The following is a 26,493-nucleotide window of genomic DNA, read 5'->3' as shown; positions in this document are numbered from 1 at the left end:
ATGATGGGAGGGGATATTGCTGAATTTACAGGCAAAAGGGGGAAAAAACTGAGGGGAGTAAAAAGCCTGAAAGGGGAAGTTAGCATGATAAAATGCCATGCCAGGGCCTGGATTTAATTTCTGGCCCCTTATCTCTTCAACTCTAGCAAGCAGGAATGACTAGTGCTCCAAAAGTAGCATGCCAACACACATTGGGGCAAGGAGAGAGGGCAACCCAATATAGGCATATACAGAGTTTTGTTGGTGGGCTTCAAATAGCAGGCCTTATCTTGTTCTTTAATGAAAGATGTAGCTGCAGTTGGGAATCATAATAGTTCAATGTAGGGGAACTGTAAAGGCTCTGCAAAGGGGATGGAGGTGGAGAGATGGAAAGGTTTTCAGGCTTTCATGGCATATGAAGTGCTTCTACTTTGCATCAAACTGATGAAATTTTCAAGATTTTATGCTGATTATGCTTTATTGCTAAGGTGTCCAAAGCTATGTGAGGTACTTCACTAAAGACATGAACCTGCTCCTAAAAGATTTATGTAAATTTTAGATGTGACACAAGTGAGAATGGCAGACATGCAGAGGATCACAGTAATACAACTGTGGACACTATGACAAAGTTCCTCCTCTACCTTGGTGTGTTCTGTGCTTCTTGCCAGATCTGCACACCTGTGATCTTCCCCTCTGATGGAACCCACAATCTAGGTCAGCTCTTCCTGTGTCTGATCAGGAGTTGGGAGGAACTCAGGCCCACCCTCTACTCCGAGTTCCAGCCTAGGACCCTGTGGATTGCAGTTGTCTATAGTGCTGCCTGTAAGAGCTACATGACAGCTTCAACTCCCTGGGCTACTGCCCCATGGACTCTTCCAAACACCTTCTTTGTTCTCACCACTGGACCTTCCTCCTGGTGTCTGATGATACTTGTACTCCTTAGTCCTCCAGCAGCATACTCTCTCACTCCCAGCTCCTCACACATATACCACAAACTGAACTGAGCTCCTTTTTAAATCCAGGTGCCCTGATTAGCCAGCCTTGATTGGCTGCAGGTGTTCTAATCAGCCTGTCTGCCTTAATTGGTTCTAGCAGGTTCCTGATTACTCTAGTACAGCCCCTGCTCTGGTCACTCAGGGAACAGAAAACTATTCATCCAGTGACCAGTATATTTGCCCTCTACCAGACTCCTGTGCGACTGTGGGGCCTATTTCTGATCCTCCGTCCGTTCACGCATCCAGATAGAGTTCCTCTGGGCGGCGTCCACTGGCTCCCTTGACATCTTCGAGGAGCAGTGGGCATTGTCAGGGGTTCTCTGCTCGGTGTCCCCATCAGGTTCCCTTCATTTAGCCCTATGACCTCACTCCCGATCCTGTTTTTTCATTAGTTGTCCCACGGAATTGCTTGGTATCACAGACCTGTGGATCCTCCCCTTAGGCTGGAGGGAGGTCCTTAAGCCCGCCCACCTCCTGGATACCAATAGGACCAGACTCCTGTGCGACTGTGGGGCCTATTTCTGCTCCGTCTGTTCAAGCATCCGGGCAGAGTTCCTCTGGGTGGCTTCCACTGGCTCCCTTGACGCTTTCGAGGAACAGTGGGCATTGCCTGGGGTTCTCTGCTCGGTGTCCCCATCAGGTTCCCTTCGTTTAGCCCTTTGACCTCACTCCCGATCCTGTTTTTTTTCATTAGTTGTCCCACGGAATTATTTGGTGTCCCAGACCTGTGGATCCTCCCCTTGGGCTGGGGGGAGGTCCTTTAGAAGTGAGCGGGCTTTGCCCGCCCACCTCCTGGATGCCAATAGGACCAGACTCCTGTACCCCACTGGCCTGGGTCTGTCACAACACTTAGTTTAAGCATGTGCATGTCTTGGTGGTTCTGTAAAGATACTTAAAAATAAACACCGTGACATTTAATTTTGGGTATCAGGTAAGAAATTACTTCAGAAGGTGGAACAAACTACATGTGCATTTGGGCTGACTTTGGGTAGTCCCTTAAAACAGAAGATTCTGTAACAAGCATGGTTTCTTATAATTTTTGCTGTATTCTCCAGGACAGCTGCTGTGAGAGGTAACTAAGCACAATTGGAAGTTCTGCAAATGTAAGCCTCAGTCTCCCATATTCACCTAGTTCTCCCCATAAATGTCTTTTTTCACCCCCAACCTAATCTGTTCTGCAAGGTATCCTTATGACTGCATCATGACAAGACCTCAGAGAACTCAAAATAAAAATGAGGGAGTTTATAAACATGCAGAACAAACTACAAAAATGGTATCTCTCCCTTAACTATAGATGTATCCTTAACACATATGCAGTTGAATGCTGTCTAATGTGCTGAATACAATTTTTGAAGAGCTGAGATTGAAAGTTTCTGCAATATAGGTGGCACCTAGACTATTTCTGCTACATCCTTAAAAAAGGGGCAAAGTGGGTGGCTAGACGTGACACAGTACTCCAAGTTAATATGTATCCTTGGTTTATATAATAATATTTTCAGTATTATTCTCTAGCTCTTCGCATACCCTAGCAAGTTCGCCTTTCTGATTGCCTCTTCACACTGGGTAGAGATTTTTTTCAATAGTCATAATAATGGTCAGTCCCTTTCTTAAATAGTTATAGTAAATTCAGAACACAATGATGTAGTTCAGACTGTTCTTTCCAATGTGCATTATCTAGCACTTTTCAGCACTACATTTTCCTTTCCATGATAGAAATGGTCACACTCAACCAGGAAGGGACTTTTGGGGAGATGTCATTCTAGAAAGACATTGAACTCTGCCAAGACATTTTTCTCCAAATTTCAAAAAGTTTATTTTCATGAGTAATTAAAAAAAACAACAACACAGAGATAAATACCAAGAAAAGTAACAAAATTTAAATGCATCTCCCAAATTTTCAGATATAACAGAGAGAATCAGGCTCTTTGTGACAAGACTGCTCCCCTACTTGCTCCGTGACCTCCTGTGTGAATGTGGAATGAGGATCCTGGGCACCCATAACAATCGCTGGCAATTCTGTAAAGTCTCGGTGAGCAGTTGGCAGGAAAGGGGATTTATTTATTTACTTATTTATTTTTGGAGGGAGACACTGACCATGGCTGCTCTTTTTGCCAGCAACAGGTATGTGGGTTTATTACTGGGCAAATACCAACCTTTGGACAGTTCTAATCCATAATCCTTATTCTTCACTGAGAGAGTGATGCAACAATTGGTCATGGGAAGCAGGAAAAATAGTTTCTCTGTCCAGTTCATTGCTCTAGTGTTAAACCCCGTGCAAAGGGGAAACCCAGGCAGGTGAGGTATAAACGGATCACAGATCTTCTTCCCCATAACCAGTCCACACAGAAGACTTGTCACAGAGGTGGTTCTGAGTAGGGGCTCCCTCCCATGAACACACACTCAACAACGTACATTTTTCCCCCACAGACTAATTAAAAGACAGTGTGTATGTATATGGTTAGGGAAGAGGGTAGTTCTATGGTGTTTGGGTTGCACAAGCCATCATGTGGTGATTGGCTGACATACTGTTTTTCCTAAGCCCCTAATGCAACCTTTTAAACAAACAAAACAAAACAAAAAAGAATTAAAAAACTGTTTGTTTTTTTTGAGAGAGAGCTGCCTGGAGCTGTCCCTCAAATGCATTCCTCTAAGACACCTTTACTTTGCCTTTCTCAGGAGCTGCCTCGTGGGCAAGTGGCTGCTCATCACCATTCACCAACAGGATCTTCTTCTCAGGTGGCTGCTCCTCAGGCTGGCGGGCGATCAGTAGGCGGCAAGTGAGCAGGATCCCAAAGACAAGGGCGTGGGCATAGCGCTTGAGTGGGTCACCCACTAACTGGTGAAAAAAGAGCACAGCGAGCACGAGAAGCAGGAGGAAAAAGTTGGCCACGTCCTTGGGGCGTCCAGGCACCAGTGTCATGACAATTCCACATGCTACCTCCAGGGCACCAATGCTCTTGCGGAGAAGGATTGAGCTGACTCCCATCTTCTTCAATATGGGAAGGGCCCGGACGTAACTTTTGTAGGCTCGTTTCTGGAATCAAACAATAGTACACGTACAGCACTCATTATCAGAGAACAGTAAAGGGTAGAGAAGGATAGACTGTGTCTGACATTTCATCTCACAGGATTGCACAATGTTTTATTGAGTTAACCTCATATATAAACTGTACATAAAGATCACTTCACTCATCACTGTTGTATAGATAGATACCTCTGGGGGGTTATACAACAAATGTTTGGCATCCCCGCTAGGGAATCTGTTGGAACAATATTCCCACTCATCCCAACTCTTAGTATCCACTTTCATGGTCTCTTCTTTCCTAGCTGGAAAACATAATTCTTTGAGATGGAAATACAAGGCAGTAACTGTCAGGCTAGGAACTGGCTAAGACACAGTGTAGTAGGCATACATTCTATATGTTCTTGGGAAATGAATTACTAAAATCTGAAGATGCTATTTATTGTTAAAATTAGCAATGCAGAAAAGGGTTGTCGAAAAAAAACCCCTCTCCCTCCCCAAACTGACATGCCTTTTTAAATTAAGGCCTTGGCTACACTGTCGTTTTACAGCGCTGCAACTTTCTCGCTCAGCGGTGTGAAAAAAACACCCCCCTGAGTGCTGCAAGATACAGCGCTGTAAAGCGCCAGTGTAAACATTGCCGCAGCGCTGGGAGTACGGCTCCCAGCACTGCAAGCTAATCCCCATGAGGAGGTGGAGTATGTGCAGCACTGGGAGAGCTCTCTCCCAGTGCTAGTGCTGCGACCACACTCACACTTCAAAGCACTGCCGTGGCAGCACTCCCGCGGCAGTGCTTTGAAGTTTCGAGTATAGCCAAGCCCTAAAAGGAAGATCCTAAATAATGCATCTTAGTCCCTGCAAAGCCAAGGGACAGAAAATAAAAACAAGACGCATGGTGAATCTCTAAGTGGCCTAGAAACTCCCAGAGTTCTAAATTTCACATACAGTGGAGACTTAGCTGAGGGCTGTATGTCAAAGGTAGGATTTGCTAGATCAGTCTGATTCTCTCCACATACCCTTTTATGATCTTTTCTTTCCTGTACAGAAAGCAGGTTGGCATTTGTCATCCTGGTTCTGAGGGTTATCCTGGATTTACAAACAGCCTTATTAATAACAACCTTGTTCCCCTCCCCCCACCCCAATTTGCCAAGGGGAGAAAAGTAGGTATTGTACAAAACAACCTAACTTACCTCCCCACAAATATTCAAGCTCTTGTATTCCAGCAACACCCGGTGAGAATTTTGTTCTCTTTGAACACACTTTCAATTTTTCTGGGTTTTAAAGAGGCTCCTAGTTTACTAACAATGCCTAACACTATTTTCACTTCCACTGGAGTGTACCAGTCACCATAGATATTCCTGACATACTGGATTTATACCCCATTTTCATCTTTCTTAGGAGGAGAGAAATGGTAGACTTAGATATTGCATTCAGTTCTGATCTAATATGAACTCAGCAAAGCTGACCAGTAAGAATCAGTGACTTAGCCAATTTCCCAGTACAAGTGCTCTCAATGTCATTATGGAAACGTGGTCAGAACATGCAGTTAGATGGATGCAGACAGCTTTGCTTTTTCAGCTTTGTAAAGTTGACACTCCCTTCCAAGAGCAGTTGGTGATGTGTTTCACACACGCACACAAAAAAGTCATAACAATCTTGTTGCTATAAAGATGTCAGCATTTCTGTTCCAAACCTACATTTTCAGGCTTTAAAAATATGCTTTGAAGCAAAGCTTCTTCCCAAAGCAGCAATCCCTGTAATTAGATGTATAAAAATATTGGTTTAAAAATGAAATTTGGCAGTAGTACTCCCTAATCACTAGATATTTTTAATGCTGTAATAAACTGATTCATGAGTATGTTCTTTGGACGGACTTAGAACATCTCAGCTCAATGTTAGGTCCTATGCTGTAAACAGCTAACAGAGGTTCTTCCCTTAGCTTAGTTGCAGGGGCCTGTGCTTTCTGGAGCATCAGGATCTGAGTTAAGTATCAGAGGGGTAGCTGTGTTAGTCTGGATCTGTAAAAGCAGCAAAGAGTCCTGTGGCACCTTATAGACTAACAGACGTTTTGGAGCATGAGCTTTCGTGGGTGAATACCCACTTCGTCAGATGCATGCATGTATTCACCCACGAAAGCTCATGCTCCGAAACGTCTGTTAGTCTATAAGGTGCCACAGGACTCTTTGCTGCTTTTACAGGATCTGAGTTCTAATTCAATTTTTCCCATGGAGTTACAAGAAACCATGGCGTTCTATTGGGCCACAGCTATGTTGCAATACAGTATAGTACAGATAATGGTGATTGTGTCTAATCTGTGTGCCTCAGTTTTCTGATTTGTAAAAGGGGGACAATTTTTACCTACCCACATAGGGCTATTGTGAGGCCTAATTCACTAATGTTTGCACAGCAGAAAGGAGCAAAGAATTATAATCATAGTGATCAAGGATTTTGTAGTGTGTTTAAATTCAAAATCTTGTTTGTTAAATCTTATTTATTTGCATTTATTTATCATAGTTTGGGAGCTGTGGCTTTTGGATATTCTCTCCTTCCTTTTGCCCCCGTCACACAAGTCATCTCTTCACACCCTCCCCCCACTGAGAGACCCATTCTGTGGGCAGGAGCAAGACCACAGGGACTCAGATGTTGTTTGGGAGGTAGAGGAAGGCAGCTGAGCAGGTGCACTGAAGAGATAGAACAGAATGTGCTGGAAGTTTCCACCATTGTTTCCCAGGGATCCAAAGAACCTCAGCATGCAACACCTTCTAGCCATGTTAGTAAATAAGAAGAGAGAATGAAACATAAAACCACAGAAGAGGGAACTAAGCATAATTGCTTTGACAGCCTGCAGCAGGTCAATTTCCGCAGCGGGTTCGAACCTGGGCAGAAAGAGTGAAGGAAACTCACTGACAGACAGACAAATGCATATGCTGATCCTTGCTCTCCTTCCAACCCCTCTCCAGTGTTACAGAGGCAGGCAGGCTCATTGGTGCTGAGGAGAAGGATAAAATATCTAGCCTTTTTCTAGAGCCTTCTGACTAAGGATCTCGAAGTGTTTTACAGTCGTTAATTAGTCTTCACAACCCCTGCGAGATAGAGTCATTCAGTGTCATCACCTCCATTATGAGGCACAGATAGTTTAAGGACCTTTAAGTACCCGGTTTCCAAAGCAGGCACATTCCCCTTTTCCACCCCAAGTCCTTTTCTTGTCAGGGGAATGGAAATACTTCTTACTGTGAGACTGACTGGTCCTGGACTCCCCCTCTTTCCACAGGGGCACCAGACTGGCTTTAGGTTTCATCCTCCTTGCACTGCCCTCCCTCTTTATTCATCAGAGATTACCTGCAAAATCAGCTCAAATACCAGACCAAGGGCTGTCGCAGGATTTGAGTCTCAGCAGCTGGTTTTTATCCGTTTCTTTGTTTAACACCAAAAACGGAGAATAAGCTTCCTGCTGCCCCCCCCCTTCCCCCGTCCAGAATTCAAGGCTCCACAGTATTGCTGCCTATATATCCTCCAGCAGAAATTCCTTCTGCATGGCTGCTCCCGTTGCAAGGTTGTGGGGAAGAGAAGAATATGCAGCCCTGCTAGCAATATGTCTCCCATCACTGCCACTGCTGCTGTACTCACCATCTCATTGTAGGCATCTTTGCTGAGCCTTGGGGTCAATTTGATCGTCCCCATGAAGACAAAGAAAAGCCCCAGAGCCACCGAGAGAGCCACAATGGTTACAGTTCTGGGAGATGCCATTGGGCCAGTGAGAGGACGTCCTAACTAGGCCTCTTGCTCTCTGTACGTGCAGGAGGTGATCAGTCACCATGGAAGGAGATCAGGAGCAAAGCTGCAGAACCACTGAGAATGACAGACACTGAGCAAGGGATTCTACCTCTTCCACCCAGCAACCTCTGGGTCCTAATGCCCCACCAGTCCTGCTACCTCTTAGTTGCATTGTGTTGCCACTAGCCCTATAACAAAATCAATAATAGTAAATAAATATGATTTATAACAGGGTTACATTTATGTAGCACCTGGCCTCTCCAAAGATCCAAAAGTACTTTATAAATCACCCACCTCTGGGGTTGAGAAATCAGCCAGATGCATAGCACAGTGCACCCCATTGGGAGGGTGAGCCTATTTTGGCTAACAGGACTGGAGCTGGAGCAAACCCCTATTCTTAGGAAAGGCGCTCTATGATTGTTAATGCCCAAGCAGAGCCGTCTGCACTTCAGTTTGCAGGGGCTCATTTAAATGTTACAAACAGAAGATTGCATGGTGCTCAATTTATCTACATCAGAAGGATAAAGGACAGAGTTATCCCTGCTGAAATTTGAATCTGTGCTTCCAGTGGAGTCTGGTGTTTGAAAGCTGAAACTCAGCCCGCTAACTTGTACCCTCAGCTCAGAGACAAGATATATAGCTCTTTGCTCCATATGTTTAATCTAAGGACTCAATACACAGATGAAGTGTCTCTCTAAATCAGGGGTAGGCAACCTATGGCACATGTGCCGAAGGCAGCACACAAGCTGATTTTTTGTGGCATTCGCACTGCCTGGGTCCTGACCCCCAGCCCAGGGGGCTCTGCATTTTAATCTAATTTTAAATGAAGCTTCTTAAGTATTTTAAAAACCTTATTTACTTTACATACAACAATAGTTTACTTATATAGTATAGACTTATAGAAAGAGACATTCTAAAAACGTTAATATGTTGCTGGCACGTGAAACCTTAAATTAGAGTGAATAAATGAAGACTCAGCACACCACTTCTGAAAGGTTGCTGACCCCTGGACTAGACGGCTTGACAGCAGGTTCCAACACTTCGAGGGAGTGCCAGATAGAATGTCAGAATCCTTAGCATATGCTTCGGGACCCTGAGACTGGGGCAGTGGCTGGACTCCATTCAGGCTCCAGGAGCTTGAAACACCACTAGGAATCCATAACTTGGTTTCTATTGGTAGGATCTGAATGAATTTCTGCTCAGCCATCGTACATTTTTGTCAAAAAGAAAGTGACATTCTTTGCACTGAAAATTGAAGGAGAAGAGATGATGAATTTAAATCAATAGGTAACAAAGGATTTAGAGCAGGGGTTGGTAACCTTTCATAAGTGGTGTGCTGAGTCTTTATTTATTCACTTTAAGGTTTTGTGTGCTGGTAATACATTTTAATGTTTTTTAGGTCTCTCTAAGTCTATATATTATATAACTAAACTACTGTCATATTGTAAAATAAACAAGGTTTTCAAAATGTTTAAATGTTCATTTAAAATTAAATTAAAATGTTGATCTTACGCCGCCGGCCCATTCAGCTTGGTGCTGGTCTGGGGTTCTGTTCACCTAGGCTGGCAGCGGGCTGAGCGGGGCCTGCAGCCAGGACCCCGGCTGGCAAGGGTCCGGCAGCCAGAACCCCAGACCGGCAGCAGGCTGTGCAGGGGCTGGCGACCGGGACCCCACACTGCCAGTGGGCTGAGCGGCTCAGCCCTCTGCCACTCAGCGGTTCCATCCACCGGCTCCTGTCAGCCGGGATCCTGGCTGCCGGACCCGCTCAGCCCACTGCCGGTCTGGTGTCCCAGCCCTGCCCACATACAGTGGGTACCTACCTTCTTCCTGGTTCTGGCCCATTCTCTTCTTCTCTCTGCACTGAGCACAGGGCTGGGGGTAAAGGGTCTGGCCAGGAGCTAGAATTAGGGTGGGGACTCAGGGTTGGGGCAGGGGGTTTGGGTGTGTGACACTTACCTGGGCAGCTCCCATTTGGTGTGAGGGGTACAAGTGGGAATGTGGAGGGGTGTGTGTGTGTGCAGGAGCTCCCATTTGGTGCTCAGGGTGAGGGTGGGAATGTGGGATGTGCAAGAGTCAGGATGTGGGGGGGGGTGCATGGCATGTCGGGGGGCTGGGGATTTGGGGAGTGCAAGACTCAGGGCAGAGAGCTGGCAGCATGTGAGGGGGGTGCGTCAGGGCGCGGGGGGTGGGCTGCGGATGTGTGGGGGTGCCAGAGTCAGGGCTGGGGTCGTGGGTGTGTGTGAAGGAGTCAAGCAGAGGGCTGGGTGTGTATGAGGGGGGTATAGGGCTCAGGGAAGGGATCTGGGGTGTGTGCGGGGCACAGGGATCAGGGCACAGGCCCGGGGTGTGTGCGGGGCACAGGGGCTGAGGGCAGAGGGCTGGATGTGGGGGGGGGGTAAGGGCTCAGGGCTGGGTGTGTGTGTGTGTGGGGGGGGTGAAGGCAGAGGGGATATGCCCCTATTCCCCACACCCACCCACCCCTTCCCCAAGGCCCTGCCCCTTCTCTTCTCTCAGGTATCTAAAAGGGTGTCATCAGGAGGAGGGAGAAAACTTGTTCACCTTAGCCTCCAATGATAGAACAAGAAGCAATGGACTTAAACTGCCCCATCCAACCCCCTTGCTCCCTGACTGCCTCCTCCAGAGACCCCCGGCTCCTAACCATCCCGCCTGGGATCCCACCCGCTATTCAACCCACCCTGCTCCCTGTCCCCTGACTGCCCCCACCCCTTATCCAACCCTCCTGGCCCCGGACCCCTTATTATGAGACTCCTAGCAGCAAGTTCTGCTCCGCGCAGAGCCAGACATGCTGCCTCACGGGAGCGGATGGGGGGAGCATGACTGCCTCCTCGCAGAGCCGAACACTGCCCTGCGGGAGTGCACAGCCCTGGCCCCCAGAACTCTGTGTGCATAGCGGCATGGCTCCAGGGGAGAGGGGAAGGAGGGGGAGTGGCCAGCAGCTTGCTGCGTTCGGCTGGGAGCTCTGGCCTGGGAGTGTGGACCCTGTGGCTTGCTGCACTGGGAAAGTGGGGCCATTTGCCCACCCCTGCATTAGGGTGTGCCTGGGCACACTCGGCACACCCCGTGTGCACGCCTACGCTTCTGGCCCCTGCCCCTGCTGGGTGGAGGGGGGAAGGGGCAGAGAAGAGCAGGCCGGGCCAGGCAGGGCAGAATTTTTAATGGCACTCGGCTTCAACAGGCAGCAGCGTGCCATTAAAAACCGGCTCGCGTGCAATCTTTGGCACACGTGCCATAGGTTGCCAACCCCTGCTTTAGAGCCTACAAGTCCTTGTTCAGACAATCCTCTCAGACAAACAAGTTTGTTTACATTTGCAGAAGATAATGCTGCCTGCTTCTTGTTTACAATGTCACTTGAAAGTGAGAACAGGCATTTGCATTGCACTGTTGTAGCCAGCATCGCAAGATATTTACATGCCAGATGCACTAAAGATTCTTATGTCCCTTGATGCTTCAACCACTATTCCAGAGGACATGCATCCATGCTGATGATGGGTTCTGCTCGATAACGATCCAAAGCAGTGCGGACGTTCATTTTCATCATCTGAGTCAGATGCCACCAGCAGATAACTGACATTCTTTTTTGGTGGTTTGGGTTCTGTAGTTTCCGCATCAGGGTATTGCTCTTTTAAGACTTCTGAAAGCATGCTTCATGCCTCATCTCTCTCAGATTTTGGAAGACACTTCAGATTCTTAAATTTTGGGTTGAGTGCTGTAGCTATCTTTAGAAATTTCACATTGCATTTTGTCAAATTTGCTGTGAAAGTGTTCTTAAAATGAACAACATGTGCTGGGTTATCATTCGAGACTGCTATAACATGAAATATATGGCAGAATGCAGGTAAAAACAGAGCAAGAGACATACAATTCTCCCCCAAGGAGTTCAGTCACTAATTTAATTAACGCATTATTTTTTTAAACAAGCATCATCAGTATGGAACGATGGCCAAATTTGAAGAGGCATATGAATCTTTAATGCATCTGGTAAATACCTTGCGACGCCAGCTACAACAGTGCCATGCGAATGCCTTGTCTCACTTTCAGGTGACATTGTAATTAAGAAGTGGGTAGTATTATCTCCTGTAAATATAAAAAAAACTTGTTTCTCTTAGCGATAGGCTGAACAAGAAGTAGGACTGAGTGGACTTGTAGGCTCTAAAGTTTTCCATTGGTTTGTTTGAGTGCAGTTATGTAAGAAAAAATCCTTACATTTGTAAGTTGCACTTTCATGATAAAGAGATTGCACTACAGTACTTGTATGAAGTGAATTGAAAAATACTGTTTATTTTGTTTATAATTTTTACAGTATAAATATTTATAATAAAATTAATATAATGTGAGCACTGTAAACTTTGTATTCTGTGTTGTAATTGAAATCGATATTTGAAAACAAAGAAAAACATCTCAAAATATTTAATACATTTCAGTTGATATTCTATTGTTTAACAGTGCAATTAATCACGATTAATTTTTTTGAGTTAATCGCATGAGTCAACTGTTAATAGCTCATCTTAATTAATTAGCCGCTTACACTTGGTATGGCTACTTCCACTTTTTCATGTTTTCTGTATATCTATCTATCTTCTTACTATATGTTCCAGTCTCTGCATCTGATGAAGTGGGCTGTAGCCCACAAGCTTATGCTCAAATACATTTGTTAGTCTCTAAGGTGCCACAAGTACTCCTGTTCTTTTTGCGGATATAGACTAACACGGTTGTTACTCTGAAACCTGCGATTCATTGACAGCCCTAGTTCAATACCATGGCAATAGCACTAAAAGTACAAAGGATTTGACTTGTATTTAGTATATTTAAAGCAGTTTCACCAAATCCTGCCCATGAAAACCCCTATTCTACTGTTCTGTGTTAAGAGGTGTCTAAACCATTTTGATAGCCTAGCAAAGGGGATAAGGTTTGAGTGGGAAAGAGAAACTACAATAGAGGATCTTTTCACACAGAAAATCTCAGTGCACACTGGCTTCATACTTCATAGGATATGCAAGGGACAGCACAGCGAGGCAGGCTGAGAATTCCCAAAAGAGTTTTAATTTACAACTTTCAAAAGAATAAATTAAATTAGAGCCACAACCATTCCAGCTTTCTGAACATCTGTAGTTCTTTCTCACCCTCAACTTTGAAAGGTATGAAGTCCTGTTTTGTAGGAAAACACATAAACCAGGATGGCCCCTCAGCGGGTGAAGAGCATCACCAGCTCACAGTGCATGGTGTGGGGAAACATGTCAACTGGGACAGCCAATAGAGGGGCAAATGGCTCTCCTACAAGTTTCTTCCCAGAGTCTGGTGGGCAGCAAAACCTATAAAAAAAGAAGGATCAAAAGGCATCAGTTTCCCCATTAATCCAGAGCTAGAGGAGAGTTGTCTGTGTTTCTAAAATCCTTCCCCTCTCCGTTCCCTTTTCTTTAGTAATACCTGACTCCTCCCTACCCATGAAAAATCAGAAGATGCATTAAAGATACTTATTATTTGGGAAAGAACAATCACTCAGACTGAAACTGACACTTGTTTGAGGTCTGGAACCTGCTCTCTTCAGTCCTGGACCAATTCCAATAAAGCATGGCTAATCTGAATCACCAGGGACAAATTTAAGATTTGATTTCTCACAAAACACCAGAGCTAGGAAAGGCTTTATATTGTTAGAAAATAATCCTAGGTTTTGCATTATCTAACCATCTTCATTGTTCTTCTGCAGACCTTTTGTTATCTGTTCTCTGGCCTTGACACTGCAAAATACTTAACCATGTGATTAACTATAAGCATGTGAATGGTCCCATTGACTTCATTTGCCAGATGGGAGCCTATTTTCTTTATGGTGAATATATTGGATACAGTAACCCAGATGAAGGCACGCTGCTTGTTTGATTCAGTGTCATTACAATAAGTTTTACATTATTTTCTATCCCTTTATGAATGCATTTAAGCATCTTGCTCACTTTTTTCCCCTCCTCGTTTTTTAAACAGCAGTTACCCACTGAGCCCACATCCTCACTGAATTCTTTACAGTGACTTGAAAGTCTTTTATCACAATATGCAACTAGTGAATAGACACACCAGTAGGCATACAGATGTAATAACTGCTGGCCATGTGCTAGGCAGGCAGGCCTGAGCCCTACAAGACCAACCCCAGTAAGGTTCAGACCAAATTAAAACCTCCCCAAGCAATTTCACTCCTTTGTTGTGCTCATTTCCTCTGGGCATGGCACTTCTCCCTCATAACAACAGAGACAAATCCTCCCCCCACTCCCACCCCCCCCAAAGGGCTCCTTCTCACTCAAGGAAGTTCCTCATGGCTTCTCCTTCAGGCTTGCAGGAAACATAGATCAACGTACGGATGGCCTCGCAGTTTCGAATGGCCCGCACCACATGATAATCTGAGAGCAGAAAAACATCAGGCATTTACATAGAGAAACACGCCCAGAACAGAGATTTCCCTAAAGACTAGTCAACATTTTCCTATAAGGCCAACATCACAGAACTACATTTGGACAATCAAAACCAATCACCCTTAACAAGGAAAATAGAAGGGCAGCGGGTGGAACAGGCAGTGCTCAGGCACAAGGGAATTCACATCGTTAGGGTCCAAGGTGGCAGGTCAATGTCACTGTTGCAAGGCAAACCACACTACTAGGATCCAAGATGGTTCAGGCAGAGCACTGATATGAGGGAGCTTGTCGCGTCTTCCCAAAGAAGTGACGGATGGCAGATGAACTCTGTCACCAAATTGATGAGAAGCATGCACAAACTTCCAATCCAAGATGGATTTAAAAGATTGCAACTGTTTAAAGAGGAAAACTGATAAAGGCATAGAAAAATAATGAATGGTAAAGAGAAGGTAGACAGGGCACTGCTACTCAACCTCTCTCAAAACTAGAGCAAGAGGGACATTCGATGAAACTGAAAGGCATCATATTTTAATCCAATTAAAGGAAATACTCTTTTCTACAGGCTAACTGTGCACTGTATGAACTCATTGCTACAACACATAATGAGGCCAAGTTTATTCTGTAAGTGCCTACTGCAGAGCTTCTTGCACTTTCCTCTGAAGCAGCTGGTGTTAACCATTTTGATACTAGCATGCTGAACTAAATGGGCTATGACAATATGACACTTCCTACGTTTCTATTTAATTTTTTTTTCTTTTCTGTATATTTTTCCTTCAAAATGAGAGAGATATTGTCAGGTCTCAAAAAGAAAAAAGATGTTCTCTTACGGAGTCCAGCCCGGGATGGGTTTACCACTGCAACAAAGAGCCAGTCATCCTCTCGCGACATCAGGAACTGCGGCAACACCGTCTCTGCCTTTCCACTGTGAAATTCACAGTTTGAGATCCCTGTGCAGAAAAATCATTCATCCAAATGCTCCCTGTAGGCAGAGAATCAACCCAACTGGAAGATGGAGAGAGAGGATCCCTCAGGCACAGCAAAACTCAGGGTATCTCATCCCAAGAGGGTGTCTCCCTGAGAAATGCATACTTGGCATAGGGATGCTTTCTATGTCAACAGAGAACATCTTATGGATTCTCCCTGCCTGCACCCTCCCAGATCATCTTCCCTTGCCACATTCCCCCAATTTTCCCCTAAAGGTAAGTCTACATTGCTTACTTTCCATGTGGGAAGCTGCAAGTTCTTGCCCATATCCCCCATCATCTAGACTCAAAGCCCTGAGTTGCGTGTGGAACCCAAGATGGCATGCTCATCTGGGGGTGTGGGTCAGTGCACATGTTAACCTTTGCCCATTTTGTGATGTGGAGGTAGAAAAGGCACGATGACCTGACATCAAGTCTAGGTAGTCCTCCACTGCCATTCCCACAGCCATTCTCTCATCAACCTCCATTCTCTTTAGCCACCAAGACCATTTCATGCCCCTTTCGTCACAGAGTTAATAGAAAGGGGAGAGGAGCATTGTTGTGAAGTAAGAAAGAGAGGAGTGAGGTGGTTATAGCATGAAGCTTCTCCCTTTTACTGGAACATCTGCAGCCCACCTTGGGACTATTAGGAGCCCTCCACTTAGGAGATACTTTGTATTTTGCAGCAATGGATTTTAAATTCCTTCCTCACACCATTGAATGCTGCATTCCATCTGGCATCCTCTACAGCCTGCTCCACTACCTCGACACCAACAACCTTAGATGCTTGGTGAGCCAGAGAGAGACCAATGGCACCTGGAAAAAAAGAGAGAGAGAAAGAAATTCAAGGTTTTAAGATGAAGAAATAGGGAGCAAAACAGTGGTTAAATTCTGGAGAGATCATATCCTTCACACCCAGAATAAAATCGTGACCTTGGCAAACACAGACTTGTGTCGACCCCACTGCAGTTGTCAGTTCTCACCAGTTCCACAGCAGATGTCAAGAAGGACAGTGTTCTTATCAACCCGGCTTAACTTCCTCACTGTCTGGTACAGAACTTCTGCCCCAGCTGTGTTGATTTGGAAAAAGGCATCTGGAGAGATGCGGAACTTCAAGCCCAGGACCTCCTCAAAGATGTATGGTTCTCCACAAAGAAGCTGATAGGGGGATTGCTGGTGGGAACTTCGAGTCATGATGCTTGAAGGGGATATAAGAAGAGAATCCATTAGAGAACAGGATTTTCAACAAAGAGCCAGTTTATTTTACTTCCTTTTAATACAGTGTTAAAATACAGAGAGAACATTCCCCCCTCACCCAACATCCATTGATCTAGACCAGATCTCCATCTACAGCAATCCTCTGACTGATTTCTTCTCTAATCTAAAGCACCACCTTTGAGTTATTATTTTCTGTGAACACTTCAGCAAGTTGAAGTGATCATTTACAAAAATTTTGTCACTTTCAAAACCTGGAATTAATTATTGTGGTTAAAACAGAAGTCTGGGCGTGAGACCTTCTATTTGTAATCTTGGGAAAGTCACTTCAGCTTTGTTCTTTAGTTTCCCAATCTGTAAAACAACGGTAAAAATATGTATTTACCTGTTTCATGGGAGTTTTGCAAAGCATAATGTATTAATGTTTCCAGAGTGCTTTGAAATTCTTAAATGAAGACAAAGCCATCCTACAATGGTGTCTGTAGAAAGGCTGTCCAAACAAATATCAGTATTATTTTTCAGTCTCTAGAAGAATTGTCCTGATGGGAAAGTAGTTGGATTGCAGGTTTGAGGATATGGGTAAGAAATAGGGGGTAACAGTGGAGTTTCATTTTCAATATTCCTGTTGCCTCTCGCTCCACTTTCTGACATGATGCAAGTTTTATCAGGTGTTGAAAAAATTTACCTCTCTTGGAAATATAATGATGTCAGGTTGCAGACTGCTCCAGGCCCACAAGTGAAAAACTCCTTAAGCAATGCTTTCTGAGTACACAGTTCCTCCTGCCGAGAGCAAAAGAAAAAGATCCATCTGGTTATGCTGATTTTTATAATACCTATCCTCAGCTATACACCATACCTATCTCATATGAACGAGCAGGTCTGGCACTGCCATGGTTATATCTACCATAAACATGGTAGACCTTGTACTGGCATTACTGTAAAATGGCATTAGATTGGTTTCTGACATCAGCACTGCTATAACCCTCATGAGAAGCATAGTTTTAATATTATTTCTGATATGCTCCCACAGGGTTAGTAGCTCTTATATTGATACTGCCAATATTCCCTATCAACTAGATGTTCTGGTACTGTCACCACTTTGACTCACATTGCTTGGTACAGAACAGTGGCGGTGGGTTCAGAACAGTGGCGGTGGGTAGTTCATTGTCACTAACATATTCACCTGACTGAGATCCTGGGGGTGGAAGGTGATGATGGCCATGATGTCTCCAGTGCTATTGGTGCGTACTGTGAGCTCGCGCCAGTGGCCACCCTGGTGAAACAGGAGGCAGGGATCCAGTGGGGACTGCTGAAGAAATTCCTCATAGCACTAAGTAAAAATAAAGTACAAATAAATACCACTGATATTAGGAATTCTCTTTAATCTATAGTCCTATACATAGTATCATAATTCTAACCTTATTAGAAAGTTTATGCTGCACATGTGCAAAACTAATTTTTCTATTGCTTATAACTTCACTTAACTGTATCTATTAAAAGCTATCTTGAAGATTAGTTCCCAATGAAAACAAGCCACTTCGAAAGTTTCAACTTGTAATATTCAGCTATTTGAGCATTACTGTCCTGGAATCTTAACATTTCCTCTGCCTCGCAGAAAGAGAGTGACTTTACAGGAATTCAACTGTAGGGCAGTTTTAAGACTCCAGGATTCAATGCACGTGCAAGAATGGACAAATTAACTGCACTCAGTTTTCAGAAATATTTACTTTTTAGTCAGGACCGAGCTTGGACAATTTCAGTATGTTACAAAGCATGTGAATATGGACTTATCGTGAAAACTCTGCATAATCTCAACTACAGTATTTCCTACTAAACAAACATTGTCACTTCCTTTCTTTACTCTGTCTACATGCACACGTGCTCTTCATTACCTGGGCCACTTGTTTGTGTTTTTCGGGCATGTTTTCCAGGTGGTTGGCTCGCACACAGACAATATTCCTTGCTGTGGAAAGACAGATGGGTGTTTAATCTCTTGTTGTGGTCTTGTAACAGTACCCTGAAACAGGGAATAGTAAATCATTGCACTAATGCCAGGTATTGCACAGTAGATAGACATGAAGGTCTAGCCCCAGATCTCTGCGAACTGCACTGCAATGGAACAGACACACTTGTGTCTCAATTCCCCCTATTCCATCTTATTTGGGTCAGGGTCCAAGGCAGCCTCCACGAAGTATCAGGTTTGTCCTTGCCCGATTATGTAATTTCGGTAGTTTGCAAGAAATGTTTAATGCTCTGACAACTTCTTTAAATCCATTTTAATGCAACTGCTTCCTTTGAGCAAGGTGTTTTTAATAATAGATATCAAAACCAATTCACTCTGCTTCTGCTAACTAGAGAGTAATGGAATGGGCCCAGAGCGGTGACACAGTTTAGACTGACATGGCATTGCTCAGACAGGCTTATAGTGGGAAGACCAAACCCTGTAGTTCAGCAATCAGAAGGCAAAGCCACATGAAACCATGAGATTTATTTCCAAATGAAAATGCTCACTATCACTGCCCCCAGTGCATGAGTCTGCATCAGGCACATGTGCAGCATGGCACCAGTGCTAGAAAAGGGCTGAAAATATAAAGGAAAATAGACCGGGTTTGTTTGGCTGAGGCTGTGCTCCCTCTTTAATCTAGCCTCTCACCCATGATCCACTTGCAACTAAGCAAACCCAGAGCTCTGTTTTTTGGCTATATCCAAGGCCCGCTATATGCCATGGCTGTGAACTTTGCCATGGAATTCACCTCTTGCCACAGAATTTTGATCTGGAATTTAAGTTTTCTGTTAAAAAAAATTGTGGCTAGTTCTCATAGTTACAAAGAAAAGCTTAAAAACTTGAACTGAGGGCTAATCTACATGGTGGAGTAATGCACCCTGCAAGGGTGTGATTTCTGAAGCACACTGACGTGTTGTGCATTAATTGTTTGATGTAGACCCTGCTGGTGTGTACTAAAGGTTCCTTAGTGTGCTTTAATTTAGTGCTGTTCCTAATGCTGTTTGGGACAGTACATTTAAAGCACACTAGGGATCCATTAGTGCTCACCAGCAGGGTCTACACAAACCAATTAATGCACCAACACACATATGCGCTTTAGAAATCATACCCTCATAGGGCGCATTACCCCACCACATAGAGAAGCCCTGGGTACAAACAAAACAGAATTGCCTTCCTGAGCCAGCAGACAGCTGGAAACAACCTCTCGGAGAGGTGTGAACTGCACCATTCATTTTATGAAGTGTTAATCAGGAAACCCAGAGATGACAATTTAAATGTCAACATTGCTAATGATTTCACTACCAAACTTTAGCAGGAAGAGCCAGCTGATATGCTTATCCCACAATCCCACATGGTCTCCCATGACTGCTCAGGTGTCCAAGCCACAGCTGCCACCTACCCAACTGCCAAAACCTCCAGCTTCCCCCTTGATGTGGTTCTGCAACATGGTTAGCCTTAGCCAGCATGCTGAAAATGTGGGCTCAGCATAAAATCAGTATAACAATATAAACAGAAAAAACAGGCTACTATCTTGATTGTGGTGTTTGCTTCCAAATTTATTAGAAACCTATTTTTTTTCAATTTATCCATAGCCACTACAGAACTGCTAACATTCCCACTAACGTTACGCAGAATTCAGAGACCTTGCTATACAATTAGATCCAAAGTAGAGGGCCGTGACTATGCCTATGACCCAGTATGATCTAGGCAGCTTTCAGCCTTGTGCTTTGTCGTGCACTGACCTCTGCCAGTTCCCACATAGAGTCCCACAGTTTTGGGGTTCCCATCAGGTCCTCGGTTCACAGAAAATGTGGATTTGTTTCGGTAGCCATTAACGACGGGCTGAGGGAGAGAAGAAGAAAGGGTAAAGCCAGGAAGCAAGAAATGATGGGGGATGGGAATCAATTCTAGGCATTTTATTGGCAGCATGAGATGTAGCGCATGACTGTCAAAGAGTATAGGATGGGAGGGTGTGTAAGTACCTAGACTCCAGAGTGTTTGCCAAGAGAGCAGTTTAGCCCTCCTCCCCCCTTTCCCAGTCGTGCTCTGTGAACACAGGGCAGGAGGTTTATTGGGGACTGGGATCCCTGGGATACTTAAGGTGGTGGACTGATGGGGGTGATGATTGGAGCTTTTCATGGGTTATAGCCAGTGGATGCATACAGGAAGCTGGGGTTGGATCCAAGGCAGCAGTTTCTAATGGGTAGAACTACCTCACAGCCCAAGGCTCTCATTAGATGTAGAGCAGACAGTTTGGCAGGAGCTGGACTCACTGTATTTGTTCTGAGTGTATAGCAGTTTTCCCCACCATGGCACTCAGCAGAAGCAGGGAAAGAGATTTGTCAGGGGCTTAGCTCTCCTGACATTCCCATGAAAGATTTCTCTCCAGTACTCACAGAGGGGACAATAGAACGGAGGGGACAGCAAAGTCCATCTGGCCTTTGTGTGATTTCCAGTTTGTCTGTACCAAGCTCCCACAGATGAGAAGCCAGTGTCTGCAACACCTTCTTTTGACTCTCAGACTTCACCTGCAGAAAAGTTCCAAGGCACTAACATTTGCACTGGAGGAAGCTTGCTCATCACAACTGGAGAGGGAGAGCACCCCACTGAGCAGAAGAAAATACTGTAACCAAGCCACAGCCCGATAGGAGCTTCACATTTGTCCTTAAGTTATACACCCTGGCCACTCAGAGTTTCACAGTAACAGCAGGGAGAGAACCTGGATCCCCATGTTCTTAAAGCACAGGCCTCTACCACTTGAGCTAATGGAGAGTCTCAATACAACACCATAGGGCTTATAACACACAGTTGACTGGTTCTGATTTCATCTAGTAGAGGAAGTAGTCCACGCATATACTTCTATCCAGTTCATATAGTATAGCTCCATCTATGAAGTTACTCTAAAAAAATGAAACTGGCAGTAAATGGGATCTGAACAGTACAAGAGGATTACATGAGGATGAAAGATTCTAAGGAAGTTTCCCGGAGGAGGTGGGGAGGGAATGGTTGGTGGAGGAAACTCCTTGTGAGCACATCTTACCTTCAGCTGTTCTTCATAGGGGAATCTCCACAATGGAGTTGCCACATTGGTTAGTCTGAAAAGCACAAGACAGCTGTAAACCCCAGAAACACCTGCTTTCCAAACACAGCCAATCTTAGGCCCAGGTAACACATGGAGTGGCATGGGGCACTGCACCACACACCTAAATAAATTGATTGCTGGTTACCTCATGGCCAAAGCAGGTAATTCTTACACGCACTTTAGAAACTTGTAAAATCAGCTGTGCCCCAAATTTAAATCCGAAGTGGTCACCTTCACTATTCCTTTTTGGTGACTTATATTTTGAGCAAAGGAATCTTAAATGATTATTCCCCTCCCCCTAAGAGGATTGGTCCAGACTTTTGCATAGCACTGGCTAGTGAAAGCCAGTTGTCCTGCAGATCCTGGCTACTATTTTGAGTCACACTGAGTTGACAGTACCAGGAGAAATGCTTCCTCTCAAACAGACAAAGAGAGGTCCAGCTGATCCCAGCATGAGGACTGACTCCAGGTTGTGAGATAGGGGGAACAGAGTGGTCATCTAATACTGTGTTTGGAGAAAGAGACTTCTAAAATGTTATGCTTATAAGAAGCACCCGGGATCTTTTTCAGGGGAAAAGGCAATACACCGCATTTATTGGAAATACAACAATTAGCGCATGCACACACGCATGCACACACACACACGCACGCACACTCTCTCTCTCTCTCTCTCTCTGTCTGTCTGTCCTGCCAGTCAATGTTATAGTTACCATCCAGAGTCCGGATCAATCTAGTGGCCAACTAGGTTGATCATGGGTAGGTAGGAGCCAGGTTCTGTCGGTAGCAACATGATGCTCCAGGGAAGTCTTGGCAGGACGAACCCAAAGTTTCATGGCAAAGCACCCTGTTTATATAGTGATTTTTCTTCATTGAGACCAATGAGTTTTGCACTGTCATGCGGTAATCAATTGTTGTTTGACGAGTGCTTGTTTTCTTAAATTGTTTTTTATATTTTTTATTTTGTTCTTTCATTAGTCTCTCAGGGAGTTACCCCATGCTGGTTTTGATCACGGCTATTTTGTCCCCATTGATAGGTGCCTGTCTCATTTTTAGAGTTGTCAATCTGTCCCCCTCTGACATTTCAATAGGGGCGTGTTGCAATCTCTTGGCGCCTTTACGTCTATCCTCGATTCCTCCCTAGAACATTTGGTCCAGTGATGGCCTTCACACATTCCTCATTCACACACAAAACAGGATTGATTTACACAGAGCATCTGAACAGGAACATCAAATTTCAATGCAAGAAAAAACAATCATTGCATTCATAGAATCATAGAAGATTAGGGTTGGAAGAGACCTCAGGAGGTCATCTAGTCCAACTCCCTGCTCTTTTACTTATTTTAGAATGCTAAACGTACAACAAAGTGGTGACCCTAAAAGGTCTGTTACTGCCTTGAAATCAGCTTCAGACACAAAATTCTGGTTGATGCGTCTCTACCAATGGCACACTAGGCCATTCCTTTCTGCTTTCAGAAAGGGTGGCTGGCAGGCCGGATATGGTCAAATCATACATCAATACATTTAATACAATACAAAATACAAACACAAAATCCTACTACTACACAGTCGGGGAGAGAGGAGGAGTAAAGAGATCATATTGTCTTTTTAACAGTCCTTATTTTGAAAACCCTCCATGGGCTTCCTCCAGCCTACCTCACAGACCTCATCTCACTGCCCTAATTGGTCTGTCCCCTCTGACAATGGTCTCACTTCTGTCCCATCCCCCAATCTTACCCTTATTAATCAGATTTTGTCATTTGAGATATCCATCTTGTACCTTACACCAGATCATCTTTCCATCTATTGTTACCTCTCTTTGGCAAACATCTTAACAGTGTAGTCAGTTGCACTGCTATACATATTGGAAGGGAAAATCTGAACTGCTCATACACATTGATTAAACACTCAGGCAACAGAATTCTACACGTTACCAGACAGCTCATAATTAACCTGTTAAACTCTCTGCAACATAGTATTTTTGAGGCAGAGCAATTAAGAGGACTCCCCCCAAAAAGGATTACATTAAAAATAAGGATATGAATGAAAAAAGTATATAAACTAATGTATTTCACGGTATACATCAACCACTTGCTCTCTGGGTTTAGCATGATCTTACTCTACAGACAGGTATACTATAATTTTCCCTTATTGGGCTTCTTACACCTTTGTCTGAAACATCTGGTATTGACCACTGTAAGAGAGACAGGATGGCTAACTAGATGGACTTCTGGCCTTATCCAATATGGCAAGTCTTATTTACCTATGCCTTACCTGTGCCTCTTAATTTCTGTTATTACTTGTCACATTGCACTCTAGGGAAATCATCTCAATGTTTCTTTATCCTGTCCCAAGAGGGTTAGGAGAAGGGACAGCTGAGCACAGCTGACATAAGCCAAGTACTTGCTGTCTGAGCTGCTCTAGGGTTGGCATGCAGCCATCTTATCAGGTGATGAAGCCAGTGCTTCAGGCGGTCAACAGAGTAGGCAGAAGCATAGCTGGATTACACTGGGAGGGCCAATTGCACTTGGTGCAGTTGCTGCACCAGAGTTTGCTGTCTACACTAGCACTTCAGCAGTGCAGAGTCACATGTTGAAATATAGCAGCAGTGTGCTATTCCTCTGAAAATGGGAACATCTGCATCACTGGGAGTAACTGAGTGGTGTGTTAAATGCAAAATGGTTGTGCTGGGGACTTGCCAGGGTAGTTGAAGTTACAACTTTCTTTTTTGCATGGGCAAGGTCTTTGTTAAACTTGGCTGCTTTGGTGGTGTAGATGAACCCCAGACACTGATCATGCTCACTTGAACCCTTCCCACTCCAGAGAGTGAGTGGTTAGTTTTTATTGATGTAATTTGGTTCCATTACAGTTATGAACACCTGATCCGCAGGCAGAAAAGGTGCAGATTCTTTGGGCTCGCACAGCATATGCTGCAAAAGTTCTATACCTCTCTTCCCAGGAGGACTCCAGGCCTGGGAAGCTGCGGTCCTGTCTAGGCTTTTTCTCCTTCGTCCACCTTTTCCTCGTTGCTTCATTCCTCCCAGCCACCTGTCTGCAGTCCTCATCTGGTGCAGTGCTCAAAGATGCCTGTTTCAGACTCACCGGCCAGCAAGCGTGTAGGCGTATCAGTCTCAGTGAGCAGGAGAGAGCCATCCCAGAAGACAGGGGCTGAAACACTGGAACCAACACCACATTATTAACACTCTAGATAGTGGGAAATTTTATAGAAACACAAGTTACACAGCAATGACATGAAACAGACAAAAGCTGGGAGAAGCATTGCTCTGGCTACCACCTTCTGCTTTACTCACTGTGCTGTACATTACAGTACTCAGTTTAATTAAAAGGCAGCAAGTTTAAAACCAATCAAAGGAATTAAAAAAATACAAGGCATAATTAGTCTGGGGAACTCATTACCACAAGATATTATTCAGGCAAATAACTTAGAAGGACCAAACATTTATAGAAATAATAAAAATATCAAAAGTTACACACACACAAAAAGCAATGGAAAGAAGACACCAGATCAGCCTGCCATGTCTGAATTGCCCTAGCAAACATACAGTGTTGTAAAAAGAACAGGAGTACTTGTGGCACTTTAGAGACTAACCAATTTATTTGAGCATAAGCTCGATAAACTCAATACAGAGTTGTGACACCCCTCCTGGAGACATAGCAGCATCTTAAAGGGCAGGGAGAGCTGCAAGTGAAGCCCTGAAGCTTGAGCTGCTACACTTACATGCCACATGTCTCTATTTAGGATGGAGAAAGACTCCCTTCCCCCACTCCCCACACAATATTTTTCACCCAGTCCCCTATGGAGTATCCCCAATGAGTGTCAGTGTTCAATGGTGCACTCCCATGTGTCTCTCCAGATTTCTCTCTCTATTTAATATCTTCCAAATGCTGATGGGTCTACAGGGAGGCAGCACGGAAGAGATTAGGGCAAGGGGAACCAGGGCCACAGAGACCCAGAGAGAAAATACTGGGAGGAGAGACTGGAAGTGGGCACAGAGAAGGAAACATCCTCCTCTCCTGACTCTCGGGCTTTAGCGGTATTTGCAAATGTGCGCACATTTTACACACTGTGCTTCAAAGATTCAAGCCCCGTATCCTCAGGCCTCACCTTCGCTGCCAACACCCCAGCAAACTGCTTCCAAATGGAATCAGCCTCTCGCGTTAGGCGCTTTATTTCCCCGCTTGCAATGGTTGTGACACTAGATGGTGTAGTTGCTTCCTGGTTCCCAGGCACGGCCACGGTGACGGCACCTACACATGACATAGCAGCTCACTTAGCCTCGGCTGCTGCTTAAAGGGATAGCACTCCCTACAGCAGAACGGCTCTGCAGTGCCTTCCCAGGCGGAAATGTCGCTTCCTTTCTACTCTTATGGCTACCATTTGTATAGCACCTTAATTCCCGAATGATTCCATGGCCTTTCACAGACTCTGTGCATACAGCTCCACCGAAAGGCAGCCGCTTCTGGGTTAGAAAGTGGTGGAGCAATCTATGTGTGGGGGGCACGTTTGGCCAAGCAGGACAAGGCAAACCTCGGTGCTGGTGAAAACTTTGGTTTTAAGGTCCCACAAAATAATCTGCTGTTTGAATGCCAACCCAGTGACACCCTAATGATATCACTGCCTGAGGCTGCAGGTCACGCAGGAGTTCTGTGCCACAGCCTGCTTTCCCTCAGGGTAGAGTATTGCGGACAGGACAAACCACCGTCTGAGGGCTCTCTGGTGACACAGCACACCACTCATGAACAGGGAGCAAGCCTGCTCCATAAATCTGTCCTGAAATGATGAAACCACATAAACCACTTGACTTGAGGGAAGCCAAGTCATTGTGATAGAACACTCACGGGGCAGGAGTGCTCAGCAGTTCTAGAACCGCGTCTCAAAGGCCCCAGTTGGGGCCAGAACTTGGAGGCGGCAGTTGGAGGTCAGAGATGGCAAGTCTCAACTGGAGGATGCTGAAGGCGGCCATGGAGCACTATCTCTCTGCTGGTTCCCAGACTACAGACAAGGTGTTGAGGCCAGAGGAGAAG

At 44.8% G+C, this 26,493-nt stretch overlaps 2 protein-coding genes across 5 annotated transcripts; both read right to left on the bottom strand.

The window, feature by feature from the left end:
* Window positions 1-2,768: 2,768 nt before the first annotated feature.
* TMEM35A (transmembrane protein 35A) lies at window positions 2,769-8,282 on the bottom strand. The gene is made up of 2 exons (XM_050965114.1): window positions 7,624-8,282; window positions 2,769-4,008 (listed from the first exon to the last, which is right to left on the bottom strand). Exons 1-2 carry the CDS (start codon window positions 7,741-7,743, stop codon window positions 3,622-3,624), a joined length of 507 nt encoding a protein of 168 aa, XP_050821071.1. The 5' UTR covers window positions 7,744-8,282; the 3' UTR covers window positions 2,769-3,621.
* TRMT2B (tRNA methyltransferase 2 homolog B) lies at window positions 3,913-25,930 on the bottom strand. 4 transcript variants are annotated; one of them, XR_007775913.1, is made up of 14 exons: window positions 25,574-25,809; window positions 24,395-24,623; window positions 21,409-21,463; window positions 20,765-20,896; window positions 20,111-20,210; window positions 18,256-18,326; window positions 17,547-17,693; window positions 17,049-17,143; window positions 16,132-16,346; window positions 15,863-15,964; window positions 15,014-15,133; window positions 14,075-14,174; window positions 12,912-13,100; window positions 3,913-4,008 (listed from the first exon to the last, which is right to left on the bottom strand). XR_007775913.1 is itself a non-coding variant. In XM_050965067.1 (14 exons), exons 3-14 carry the CDS (start codon window positions 24,598-24,600, stop codon window positions 12,974-12,976), a joined length of 1,470 nt encoding a protein of 489 aa, XP_050821024.1. In that variant the 5' UTR covers window positions 24,601-24,623; window positions 25,574-25,716; window positions 25,858-25,930; the 3' UTR covers window positions 12,810-12,973. The 4 variants fall into 4 exon arrangements, 1 of the variants encoding a protein (XP_050821024.1); XM_050965067.1 differs by lacking the exon at window positions 3,913-4,008 and adding an exon at window positions 25,858-25,930 and having other exon boundaries at window positions 12,810-13,100; window positions 25,574-25,716; XR_007775915.1 differs by lacking the exons at window positions 3,913-4,008; window positions 12,912-13,100 and having other exon boundaries at window positions 14,076-14,174; window positions 15,861-15,964; window positions 25,574-25,811.
* Between the last annotated feature and the right edge of the window lie 563 nt (window positions 25,931-26,493).

Source organism: Gopherus flavomarginatus, chromosome 8, assembly GCF_025201925.1.
Source record: "Gopherus flavomarginatus isolate rGopFla2 chromosome 8, rGopFla2.mat.asm, whole genome shotgun sequence".
In the NCBI taxonomy this organism is placed as follows: domain Eukaryota; kingdom Metazoa; phylum Chordata; order Testudines; family Testudinidae; genus Gopherus; species Gopherus flavomarginatus.
This window is presented reverse-complemented; position numbering and strand designations above follow the sequence as displayed.